The 13,815-nt window shown below is 41.2% G+C and overlaps 1 protein-coding gene across 1 annotated transcript in view; it reads left to right on the top strand.

The window, feature by feature from the left end:
• The window catches only part of mpz (myelin protein zero), a 19,305-nt gene that overhangs the window by 3,700 nt on the left and 1,790 nt on the right, over positions 1-13,815 (top strand). Inside the window, exons 3-5 of the mRNA XM_024280081.2 lie at positions 4,319-4,532; positions 5,066-5,195; positions 5,590-5,632. Coding sequence (XP_024135849.1) covers positions 4,319-4,532; positions 5,066-5,195; positions 5,590-5,632 — 387 coding nt within the window. The remainder of the gene's footprint in view (positions 1-4,318; positions 4,533-5,065; positions 5,196-5,589; positions 5,633-13,815) is intronic.

Below are 13,815 nucleotides of genomic sequence, written 5' to 3'. Positions count from 1 at the left end.
AACCCCTTGAAAACGAGATGTGACATCTCAAGGGGCTGATCCTCATATTGTTTTTTTTGAAATGTTAAATTTACTTAAACCTCATTTTTTGCAGTGATTTAACCCTTTAACTCCTGAGGCATTATCTATGACGCTTAAACTCAAAATCTTTAACGTACATTTAACGTTTATTTATACTACGTTTGTCCCTGTTTGCTTTCAGTTCTCTGTTTTCAGTTTTAAACATGTACCAGTAGCCAATGAGCTCTAAGCCCCGCCCCCATGTAAAATTAAGAACAGCTCAGCAGCAAAAACTCAAAAATCTGAATAAACACTGAAAACAGAGAACTGAAAGCAAACAGGGAAAAAGGAAAGTTGCAAGTATGAATACACGTTATTTTGGTAACAGTTTTCTTTATTTTTTTATTCAAGTTTTCAAATTTTCAATATTTCTTTTAAGTTTTCAATTTTATTTTTCAGATTTTCAGTAATTCCTTCAAGTTTGCATTGTATATTTTCGAGTTAAAAACTACTTTCATTTTTTTATTTTATTTTTTTTTTTACAATCTTATTTTTCAAATCCTGATTTGACCCCAAAGGTTTCCTGAAATATTCTAAGCAATAAACTAAAAATCTGTATTTTTCAGAAGGTCTTATAACTGAGGTTTAGTTTTCTCTCATGTAATAACTCCAGGAAACTTTCTGTCCTCCACCTGCGGCCTCTCCAACCTTTAATTTGGCTCTCTCCACCCTTATCGCCCTGCCATCTCTCTAATCTCTCTATCTCCCCCTCCTCACTGCGCCTCCCTCTGCCCGCCTCCTCTAATCTCCTCCTCCCCAGTCCCTCCCCTCCCTTCTCATTACATCCTCCCCTCACCTCCGTCTCCTGCAGCGCTCCTCACTTTGAAACCAGACCTTTCTTTTTTTTTCACTTATCTTCAGTCGCTGGTTTCTTTCCTGCCTGCACAGATTTACAGTTTCATACATCTATGGCTTTTCATGGAGCATTTGTCCTTTTAAGGTGTCGTATTTGATTTCTGACACGTCCGTGCCACGCCAAAGGTTCTCCAGGATGAATAGCAATCACAGAACTCTGATTTGTGCGCATCAGGTTTGACCTTGCGGAGGAGTCACAAGTGTTGGATGAAATACTCTGGATTTTGTGCTGCAGAGAAAGCAGCTTCAAGATGTAATTTACAATTGTTTAAAACAACACCAAAACATCTGTGAGGTTATTGAATAATTAATGAGACAGAAAATACTTTTCCCTTAAATCTTTGATTGTGAGGACATGTTAAGAAGCCCTTTTAGAAATCAACTTATTAATGAATTCAGAGTAAAAAATAATCTTATTTCTGAAGCTCCTGACAGTAATTCAACCAAACTAACAGCTAAAATGTGACCCTGAAAAATCTTCTGTCAAATCCCAGAAAACTACAACTATTATACTATTAATTAGAAGTATCAGATTTAGAGACTATGATTGTAAATAAATTAAAATCAAAAGGTTTATGTTTGCACTTTATTGAAAAGTGCAGAGATCATTTTAGAAATGTACAAGATTTAAACAATTTACCCTGTGAAGCCTACTACGTTAAAGAAATGACAGAAAATTCTGATGTTGTACAGCCGAGGTGTCAAACTCAATCACACAAGGGGCCAAAATCCAAAACACACCTTAGGTCGAACAGGATAAACATTTATTGAACACTCTAAAACTACATTATTAAACTTTAAAGACATACATTTTTAACACGGCTATGAATAAAAACAGGCAGGAATATTATTCCAGAATAATTAGATTGTTTAAAAAACTTAAATATCTTTCAGTGTTTTACCCTTTGTAAAAATATATGTTGTCAAAATGATACAAGTTAGAAATAAGCACAAGATAACATCGGACCATTAATAACAATAAAATAAAATGATCTGGAGGGCCGGATAGGATTACCTGGAGGGCCGGATCCGGCCCCCGGGCCTTGACTTAAATACATGTGCTTTACAGTCAAGATGTTTTTAAGCCCTTTGATGAAATTCTCCCAAAATTGCAATATTACGATGAGAAATAAAAAGTATGAGTTATGATAGGGTGATCTGCTGATCTGTTTCTATTAAATCACAATTATTGGAATAAACACAAACCAACCAAATCATTAAAAACATGAACAATACTCTGATTCACTGCAGATACATTCAAATTTCTGCCAAGAGCGCTCATCATCATCATTCAGAGGAGATGTCGGCGTCTTGAAGCAGCAAGCTTTGTGGGAGCAGCTACAGATGAAGCGAATTTTGGAAATCGTCATTGGGGATTTTACTGAGTTGTTGTGGATTCAACAATTCCGTATGACACGCTCAACTTTTGATGAGCTGTGTGATGCTGAGAGGCTAAAGCTGCTGCCACCGCGTGATAGGGAGGCATCGGCAGAAACTTCACTATTAGCTGCTGCCGCCCAGTTATTCTGAAAATCGTTGGCGTGGTCATACGTGCAGACCGAGGTTGTCCGGGGCAACGATCCCTGGGCGCTTGCACAATCGCACACTGCTTGCACATTCTTTGCAAAACACAATTACATACTACTTAAGTTCACTATTTACATCAAAAGCAAAGTTACAAACTCAAATTATTAGAGATGGTGCGTTCAGGGACCAACCGAACGGATCATCATCATGAACTAATGGACTTCGGCATTTGAACCGTTCTTTAGAGGGGGGCTGCACGGACTCATGAAAATTAAGAGGGAACATTACTGCTGCCGGACTACCTCCAAATGTGCCAGGGCGGTGACTGACGGATGTCAAAAAAATTGTCTGATTGCTGTTAAATTGGAACTTTTTCTTAAAAACGACTTGTAAAAATGCAAGTGTCGCTGTCAGATTACAAGTGCCACCTGCGGCCACCAGGCAGTCACCTGCTGAATTTGGAGAAAAATCTGGCATTTAGGTCGCCGCACGGCGGCATTCTGGTTTAGTGTGGCGCCCGCTGTGTAGCCCAGTTGTTGGTCATGTGACCTTATTTAATTAAAAAAAAGTATTTCCATTGCAGTTTTGCGAAGTATGTCGATGTAAACCATCTCCTCCAAGCACTAAAACTTTTTTTCCAATAATTGGGAGTTTTTTTCAAAATGACAGTGTTTCCATTAGGGGAATTTATTATCCCAAATCCAATTTGCGCAATTTCATAATCAATGGAAGCGCAGCTAACATTAGTTTAAGATGTAAAATATTGACATAGATCAGGGGAGTTAAACTCAATCACACAGGGGACAAAATTCCAAAACACACCTTAGGTCACGGGCCGAACAGGATAAACATTTACTGAACACTCTAAAACTGCATTTTAAAACCGTAAATTCTTAACATAATTATGAATAATAAAAAATCATGAATATTATTCCAGAAAAAATCTTCTTAAACCTTAAATCACTTTCAATATTTTACCCTCCATAAAATATATTTTGTCAAAATTATACAAGTAAGAAAAAAAACCTTTGATAAGAATGAAATAAAATGATCTGGAGGGCCGGATATAATTATCCAGAGGGCCAGATCCGGCCCTTGGGCCTTGACTTTCACACATGTGACATAGATGTTAAGGGAGCAGCACCTTATTTACCCACTGTCTCTAATTTACTTCCCACATTTTTAAAATGGTGTAACTTTGTCATAAATAATTAATTATCAAGACTTTCTTACATTATTTCAATGCAACCAGAAGTTAAAAATACAATAAGACAACAACAGATGAGTTATTCTCACCATAAAGTTTTGGAAATTAGCAAAATTTTCTCGCTAAAAGTGTTTTTGAGATTTCATGGAAGCAGCCATTTTGAAATGAGCCCTTCTACTGCCCCTAGTGAAATGGTGATGCACTACAGGGCAGAAAACGGAGCAAGTTCTGATTTTTAGGGAGAATTTTGCCATTTTATGAGATTAAGGCCTGAGAGCTACATGCATAAAATAGGATATGAATGTTTATATGAGCTTGAAGGCTAAAAATGGGTCACCCAAAATGTTAAACGTTATATATAAAAACAAAATTTGGCTCCAAAATGCTTTAAAATTGGATATTCTATAAGCTAAACATAAGTTTAAATCTCTTCTTTATTTCATGTTATTTTATTCGATAAAGTTTCTCTTAAAATCAATGTGTGATATGATTAAAAACATGTTCTTATGTTTTTGGTTCATTTTAATCACACTAAAGTATCTTTATTTGTGAAATGTAAAAAATAATTGCAGGAAACTGAGAAAAAACATCAAATCGAACATAATTCCTCCACTAAATTTTCATTTTTTAAATGTTTATGCTGTAAAAACAACCCTCTGCTCTCCACAGATCTTCCACTACACTGGGGGGGAGGCATACCTGGACAATAAGGGCCCCTTCAAGGACAGGTTGGAGTTTGTGGGGAACCCGGGTCGCCGTGACGGCTCCATCCTGATCAAGAACCTGGAGTTCACCGATAATGGCACCTTCACCTGCGACGCCAAGAACCCGCCGGACATCGTGGGGCGTCCCTCCAGCGTCCGCCTGCTGGTTTTTGAGAAAGGCGAGATGAGAGTGGGAGGCTTTTTCCCCCAAAAAGGATGATTTAATGTTAACCTTTTAACTCCTGAGGCATCATTGGTAACACAAAAATCTTTAACATACTCTAACTTTTCAACACGATCAACGTAATTCCAGTAGATTCTGAAGGAGAAAAGCGGAGACGCTTTTCTCCTTCAGAATCTACTGGAATTACATTGATCGTGTTAAATTGTTAAATGAAATCAATTAGAATTTTATCTCCTTTTCTCTTTGAGATTGCTATCTTTTTATTCTCCTCCTTCATCTTCTCCCACCATGACGCTCACCTTCCTCCTAGCTGGCCTCCCTGTCTCTCCTCCTCCTCTGTTCACGCAGCCTTCATCTTTCATTAAACCAGTTTATCTCTCGCTTTTATGTTTACCTTTCATCTCTTATTCCCTTTCTTTCCAACCCCCACTCCTTCCTCTCCCACCATGTCTCATCCACTCTTCTCTTTGTCTTTGTGTCCTTTTTTCTCCTGTAACTCCTCCCTGTCTTCTCCCTCCCTGGCTGCAGTTCCCATCCAGGCCGGCGTGATCACAGGAGCCATCATTGGCGTGGTGTTGGGCCTGCTGGTGCTCATCGTGGTCATCTACTACCTGATGAGGTTCCTGGTGGCCCGCCGAGTCTTCAGCCTCAACGTCAGGTCAGTGTCCGGCCCCGCGGCTCTCTGCCGCTGGGGTTTCTGCCAGTCCAGGCCGGAGCCCATCCCTGGCACCGACACCTGCGTGGCCAAGCTGGCGTAGCCGAACCACCACCGTTCAATTTCCGTTTAGCTCACACCAAAGGCAGTCAGCTGGAAAGAGATGAAGATCTCTCATTTTGATCTAATCTGCAAAAAGCAGGGGGCTGCAAAGCAGATAATCCACTGAAGATGATGGCTCCATTATCCCCCTCCTCATAGCTGCTTTAGCACACCTGCCACCTGGGGGGCTGCAGATTAAGATGGCATTCTCTATATGATAGCTGGCTGTGACCACTGGAGGAAGAGGATGATACGACATCCTGACACTTTTGTTTTGTTTTTCTTTTCCCTCCAGCAAACATGGCAAGAAAAAGAAAGAGGGATCACAGCAGAGACAGGCAAGTTTCCTCCTCCTTTGTCCACCCCCTCCTCTTTCTCCTCCTCTTATGGCGTTAAATTTCCGCCAAAACTCACCTACCAGCGTATATCAAACTCCACGCACGCAGAGACTCTCCTATAGTATTCTTACGCTCCTGGGACCTCTCCTGCTCGCCTGTGAACGTATTCTTACGCTCCTGAAACTAGTTTGCTCGTGGAGCTTCTCCCATGTGAAACTCAACATTGAACAAAAAAAACCCAGTAAATATCTGCATATCATTTATTTTTCAAATTAAAAATAAAAGATGGAAAAGGACTGCTTTATTTATCAATTTCTAAAGTACTGTAGTAAAACAAATCATTTTTGATGTTCCCAGTTTAAAAAAATTGAAATTAAACTCATTATGAATGTTTTAATTCATTTTATAAGAAAAGTGTTGGATCACAGGGTGGGGAAAACACAAAAAGAGGAACGTGCATTATGGGTGGAGTGGAAGTAGTTTGGTGTCAGAAATCTTAAAATATTACATTTAAAAGTTCTTTGTCTGTTTGTTCCGATTTTGATTTAATCCTTAAGTGGGAACGCAAAGAATTTAACTGTTTCTCTAAGATTGTTTAGAAAATGATTATTATATGAAACAGTACTTTTAATTTTTTTTTTTTTCCGTTAATTTTACTTTGAAAAACGAACGATGAATGAATCCATCCAATTATAATTCAATATTGCCCTACCAACAGTAACGGGGCGGGGTCAAAAGAAAAGTGGCCAATCACACAGAGGTTTCCACTTTGTTTTTTTCACACAAACTCAGACAGGAGTTGGTACGGGGGTGCAGGAATGCCTCTACAAGGGGGCAGGAGTGGTTCCACAAGGGTTACAGTAGCGCTCATTGAGGTAGAATTGTGCCTGTGGAACATTCACTGCATTCGTGGAGTACATTCATTACGTGCGTGGAACACATTTATTGCACGCATGGAGTATGTTCATTGAGCACGTGGAGTACATTCATTATAGTACAGTCATTGAGTGCGTGGGGTACACTCGTTGCACGTGTAAAGTACGTTCATTGTGCGCACGGAATACACTCATTGCGCACATGGAGTATGTTCATTGCGCATGTGGGGTATGTTCATTGGGGACAGGGAGTTTGTTCAATGTGCCCGTGGAGTACGTTCATTGAGCGCGTGGGGTACATTTATTATTTGTGTAGAGTATCTTCATTGCGCACATGGAGTATGTTCATCACGTGCATGAAGTATGTTCATTGTGCATGTGGAGTACGTTTATTGCGCACGTGGAGTTTGATCATTGTGCACGTGGAGTTCGATCTACACTCTTGGGAGACTTTTGGCAGAATTTTCACACCATATCCTCTTCTCTGCCTGCTTTACTCACACCCTCCATCACACACACACAACACTAAACAGACTGGTTTTCTGTCAGCTTCAGGCTTTAATGGTGGAATGATGTCCTTTTTGGGGGGAGATTACAACAACGCTCCGATTTGTTTGGAGTATCAGTGCAAAGAAAAGCAGTTGTCAAAGGGAATATTCATCTCTTTCAGAGAGTCCTTCACAACGGCACATATCTGACATGACAGTGCACAGCGGTTTCATGAGCCCCCCCCACTCAGCCGACTCCTCCCCGCAGCAAACAACAAAATAACATGTCATTCAAGCGCGCCTCTAATGGCAGTGTTACCGTCGCTGTGCTGCCTCAGCGTTCCAGGGGCTTCTCGAGCCGGCCCCCTTGGCCCTCGCCTCCACCGCCACCCCCCTGTGGGGGGGCCACACAGCGTAGTGTCAGAAAACAGCCACAGGGCAGAAATCAAACCAGCAGCTGTGCAGCAGCGGAGGCCAGGTTACAGCGCTAGCGCCGCTCGCTGCTGAATTGGGCGGTGATTTGCTCGCAGTGGGGAGACGGACAGGAGCTGCTGATTTTGCTCGCTGGGAGTCAAATGAAAATCACCGGGCCTATTATGGTCTGGGCTGTTATCAGTGCTTTTGTGCTGCAGCGAGTCGGGGCTATATGTGCTTTTTTTCCTCCTTCTGTTCCTCATGGGAGCGCGATAGCCTCAAGTGGAGGATTAATCAGACGTTTCTGTGGCTTGTATCCTGTTGTGCATACAAGCCACCAGGGCAAGTTTTGTTTGATTACTCTGCAGTAATGTGGGGGCTGCAGCATGGTGGGGCTGTGACAAGCCCTGTTTGCTGATAAAGGGAACCAAACCAGGCGGGTCTTCAACCAGCTGATGATGCTAGTGGAGGAGGAGGAGTCAAAGATGTGTTTTTTCCCACCTAAACCGACCATAGTGAAGACATGAGTTCACCCCGTCCTCGCCCCTCTTCCTCCTCCTGTCCTCCTCCTTCCTCTCCACTGTTGCATGATTGTCAGGTTATTCTTGAGCTGCAGTCAGTTGCTCTCAAGTGCCTGCGGCATGTGACAGTGCATATATGAATAAATAACTTTCCGCCAAAAGGACACTGAAATATTTGACAACGCTGTCATTTACAGTTACCCTTCTGCGAGTCTCTGCTCACATAAAAACACAGAGACTCCGTCTGTGAGCCGCATTATTTTTTATTTCTTCTTTTCCTCGGAGTGGCTTCCTTTCTTGTCGCTACGCCGCACACAGAGGACCCCCGGGACAGCATGGTGCGCTTATAAGTGGTTGTTTGATCAAATGGTCCTTATTAGGAGGCTGTGCTGACACAATACAGTTTCTGTATCAGCCGCAGCATCTCTGCTGCTCCTCTCCTCCGGGCTGCGAGGGAGGGAGGAGGCAGAGGGGAGTCTTGTGGTGTGCGCTGCTCCCCATTAGGTGGAGTTGTGGATGAGGACTTTAGCCCTGCAGCCACACACATACCAGAGAGCTCAGAGGAATGGACACACACACACACTGGAATGATAATTGAGTGCACTCGGTATCGATCTGAACTAACACACTCACACAACCCACCCATTCTTCTCCCCATCCCCCCAATTGCCTCCCACTTCACTTCAGTTTACTCCCACCCGCACTCTCATTTAGATTCCTTTTATCCGCTCCCCCGTCTCCTCCTCTTCTCAGTTACCCCCCTGCATCCCTCCTCCCTCCTCCTCCGAGCCTTTCCTTGATGACCATGAGAAGCATCCATCTATCTGTTGGCTAATTCCCCCTTTTCTTTTTCATTTTAACTCCTCCTCACTGCCCCCCCCTCCCCCGGCCCTGTGGGTTCTGATCAGTTTTGGTTCCGGACAGAAATCCACTACCTCTCAGTCTTCATCTCCATCTCCCTCCTCACCTGTCACTTTGTCTCTTTAGCATGCAGCCTGGAGTTCATCCACTTACCTGCCCCCCCCCAGCAGCCCACTTTACCCATACTTCTGTAATTCGGGGGGGGGGTCCGTCGTTAGCGTGGGAACGCTCATTTTTGAGGCCGTGATGGTAAACAATGCAGTGATCTATGAGGGAATGTGAGCATAACCACACACACAGACACCGGATAGCCGGACCCCACCCCCCCACCCGCTGGTAGCGTGTGAGACAACTGCTCTCTGGTGCAGCTTAAAGCCCATGATTAAAAATGATGAATTTCCTAATGTAACGGCATAATGAGCTGCAGCTTCAGTGGGCAGAAACAGCCTTCAGTGGCCTTTTCACCGTCCACTAACCGGATTCTGAAAATGATTTCTGCGTCCCAGATCTGTTCTGTTGTGACTGTCTTTTTGTGAAACATCACAACACAACAGTGGTCTGTCCTTCCAAAAAAAAAAAAAAAAGGGGGGGGCTGGTGAAGTTTCATTAAGGTCCATTAGAGCTCTATCTGGCACTTGTGGTTCCTTTCAATAGGTTAACTCACAGGTTAATGCAGTGAAACACAGCTATTGTAAAGTGAAGTGTAATCCTTGACCTTATCTCCACTCGGCCCGCTCCTCCCTGATGGATCTGTTTTGCTGAAGCGAGGCCTAGCTTGAGCTTTCTTCCTTCTGCCTCTCCTTTTTATGGATTTCCTTCTAGTAGATATTTTGTTTTTGCACATTTTATTCACCGTAGTTCACAGGAAGAGTGGTGGAGAAAAGGTGAAATATAGGAAATTGATACAGGTCTTAAAAGACCAAAAGGGGTTTTGAACATGCTCCTGTAGCATTTTTCTGATAATGGAGGACATAAATAAAGAAAAGGAGGTCTAAAATGGTATTTCTGAGCATTTCCTTATGAATCAGGAGTAGATAATGAATGCAGTTGGAGAAAGAGCTAAATGTGACGTAGAAAATATGATAAGTGGGCTATAAGCTTCCTGCTCCATTCTAATTTATCCACTTGCAGACAAATAGATCCATGAACGTCTGTAGCCTCGTTTTCACTAAGCAGTCCAGCACGGTAGGAGTAGTACCAGGCCCGGCCCAAAAAACTAATTTGGCACCCTCTTTGATTCAGATGTTCCAGCCGAGGCTCGTAGTAGAAATTCACTATCTAGAAATCTAACTAACTGTGCCACTGATCCGCCAATATTTGAAATGAAATCAGGGGGAGTTTCAACTGTTAAAGTTGTTGAGGAAAAAAAAAAAGAAAACACTAGATCACTCGTTAAATTCATCTTTTTCAACCAAAATGGAGAGGAGAGAGAATTTCCAAGTAATTTTATAAAAGTAAAACAGACAAACCTCTGCTTTGAGACCATGTTTTCTCCTCTTTCTGAACACCGCCCACACCCCTCCTCCCCCCAACCAGCTCCGACAGCAGCGGCAACGGGGAGGGAGGGGCGCTGTCTAAACTGGGTTATTACTTTTTTATATGAAAGGTGCGTCAAATTGTTTAAATAAAAAAAAGCAAAAATAATTCATCATTGTGATTAGGTGCCCCCTCCAGCAGATGATGTATTAGGCGGCCGCCTAGGTCGCTTATGCCTGAGGCCAGCCCTGAGTAGTATGGGACGGTCCAGTTAATTCTGATGACCGTTGCCACTCAGTTAAGCCTCGCTCCCTCTGAGTGGTTCGTTTTCACGGCGCATGCATGGTGTAGACTGCTAGCATGTCATTGTAGTGCGACGACTAGAAAAGCAAAAACAATGGAGCTCATCCAGCAGCTCTTCTTTTTCTTGCTTAATTCTTTGTACATTGTGTATAACATGAATTTAATGTTAGTTGAAGAAAGACTGCGGCCGGGTAAGAACCGTCATGAAGAGGAAACTGGAAATGCTAGCTTAGCGTTATATTGGTTCTTTCTGATGTCATCATCACTCTCTGCCAATCAGTGTCTATTTTTCTACGGACCTACAGCAGATGGAGGCCCTCAAGAGATACGGGTCGGTACTGTTAGATGGGTCCATTTAACAATGGAAACGCTCAAAATACCAGATCAAACCGGACCGTACCAGACTGCTCAGTGGGAAAAAGGCTTCAGTTTTCCTCGTTTGAGCTGGAATATGGATCAAAACTGTATAGTGGCCATTTTTGTTAATGTTAAGTTGAGTAAGTAAGTGGAAGAGATTACAAACAAAGGGATGATGGGAAATGAGCGGAGGCTTATTCAGAGATGAATTTCTGCTCTGTAACAAGTGCAATTTGTTTAAAATTAAAACTATTTAAAATGTAATATTTGATTATTTTAGTTGATTTATGCAACACAAATTTTAATTGATAATATAATAATAAAATATATATTTTTTAATGTAACAAATTGCAGAAGTTTTGTTAAATTTGGCATCATCATAATTAAAAGACTACGTTAGAATACATCAGACGATGATCAGAGTGAGACTTTAAATTCAAATGCTGAAACAAAAAACGAACTTTATTCATCATCTCACTTATGGTATACATACTGCAAATGTGCTCATGTGTGTCGAATAAAAATACTTTATTTACTATGATCTTTAACTGCAAAAACATTCTAATCCACCCCCCCCTCTCCACACACCTATACAGGAGACCTTATCCAGGCTCCTGCAAGCACACTGCTGGCATGTGCAACACAAAAGCAGGACTTTAGAACATCCAATTATCTTCAGCGAAAGGTCACTGTGGCTGAGGTGACAGGGAAATTTAAATGAGCATGCTTACACGGATATGAATAACCAGGCTGCTAATGCTTTGAGGAAAGTATTTCTTTGTGTTGGGCATGAAATCTGGAGGTTTGATTTAAGGGAACTAAAAGGTTTTAAAAGCAAATTTCCCCCCCCCCCCCCCTTTAACACCTGAGGCATCACCTGTGACGCTTAATCTTTAAGGTACTGTAACTTTTCACCGTTAACACGATCAACGTCATGCCAGCAGATAGTGAAGGAGAAAAGCGGTGTGAGCCGCTTTTCTCCTTCACTATCTGCTGGTTTGACTTTGACTGTGTTAACGGTTAATAAGTTACAGTAAATCAAAGAACAAACACTGGAGCTCAGGTGTTAAAGGGTTAACCAGGGCTCTGCAATACAGTCTATGTCTGCAACCTGATGCTCCGGAGCCACATGTGGCTCCTTTACCCTTCCATTGTGGCTCTCTGATTTAAGAAAAAATAAAGTTTTTCATTTTAAATAGTAACTAAAGTAAAAAAAAATATATAGTAAAGTGAAAACTTTAAACTTTATTCTATCCATTCACAAACAGTTGACGAACAGAGTCCCCTTGTCAGGCTCCTGAATGATAAAACCCATAGTTTTCCAAAATCCTTAAAGTGGTTCATAGTTTAACAGTTGAGCTACAACATTATGACAGATTTGTCTGTTGCTGTGTCAATCTGAGGTCAGTAAGCACAACCACAATTTATATTCAATAGTTTCTATTTTTGAACAAATTGAAGTACTTTAGGTGCCCCCTTAAGGTTAAAAAAATACTATCCTATTTGAGATATGTTTTATTTTGAAAGGAAGTCATAAAACTCTTTGTCAAAAGTTATATCATATTTTGTTATTTTAAATATTTTATCCTAAAAAAGCCAATGTATACGTATTATAATAGGAACAGTAACATAAATACAAATCAGTCTTATTTCTCTAAGTCAGGGGTATCAAACTCAATCGCACAGAGGACCAAAATCCAAAACACACCTTAGGTTGTGGGTCAAACAGGAAAAACATTTATTGAACACTCTAAAACTACATTTTTAAAATTATAGAAATGTAACTTTTAACATAATTATGAACTAGATATATAGCATTACCTGCGACAATGCTACCGTGAATGCTAAATTTGGCCGTTGAAGATGCTAGTGCTAATCGCTGAAGGTCCTGAAATTGATAGTTAAAAATGCTGAAGCTGAAAGCCAGCTGAAATATTAGCTAAATGCCCCCCAAAAAAACGTAAATCAGCCAAAACAGTTAGCATGTAGCTGAAAAAAATAGTTAAACTTCAATTCGCTTAAAAAAACTTTTAAAAAAAAGCTTTAATTAGCCAATTAGCGTGTAAATATTAGCTTAACTCCAAAACAGCCTAAAATTTTTTTTAAAAGCCTAAATTAGCCAAAAGAGCTAGCATGTAGCTGAAATATTAGCTTAACTCCAAAACAGCCTGAAAATCTTAGTAAATACCAAAATAGTCCAAAAAGCTAACAGAATCCCAATTATTAAAACTTATAAAAACATAACTTTTTAACATTACTATTCATAAAAACAGGCAGGAATATTATTCAAGAGTAAATCAACTTAAACCTTAAATAACTTTCAATATTTTATTCTCCATAAAATATATTTTGTCAAAATTATACAAGTAGGGTGAAGCCGTTAATAACAATAAAATAAAATGATCTCGAGGGCCGGATATACACCCAGAGGGCCGGATCCGGCCCCCGGGCCTTGAGTTTGACGCTCTAAAGGGTAAGCTACGACTTTTTGGTTCCTGCTTGGTTTTGGTTTGTGAAAATTCAACCCAAATGGCTCTTTAAGTGTGTAAGGTTGCAGATCCCTGGGTTTAGTGATGCTCTTTGTTGTGGTTTTGATCATCCTGTTGCTGCTGCAGCATCTTTCTGAGCAAATCTTCTCACCTGTTGGTTCTGAAATCGTGGATTTTTCCAGAACTTAAGTCAGAACTATGTGTCATTGTGTGTGTGAGTGTGTGTGTCAGTGAACATTGTATGGATTCTACCTGTGCCCCATCCTAACGCACGGATACCTGTTTTGTCACCCCCTTACAGCTCTGGACACCACCCCCCCTCACTTGTTACCCTCTCCCTTAAAAAGGACCCCCCTTCATCCATCTGTCTCTTTGCATGTCTGACTCCTCCTCTTCCTC

This window comes from Oryzias melastigma, linkage group LG17 (assembly GCF_002922805.2).
Source record: "Oryzias melastigma strain HK-1 linkage group LG17, ASM292280v2, whole genome shotgun sequence".
Lineage (NCBI taxonomy): Eukaryota > Metazoa > Chordata > Actinopteri > Beloniformes > Adrianichthyidae > Oryzias > Oryzias melastigma.
The sequence above is the reverse complement of the archived record's forward strand: the minus strand, read 5'-3'. Positions and strand labels throughout refer to the sequence as shown.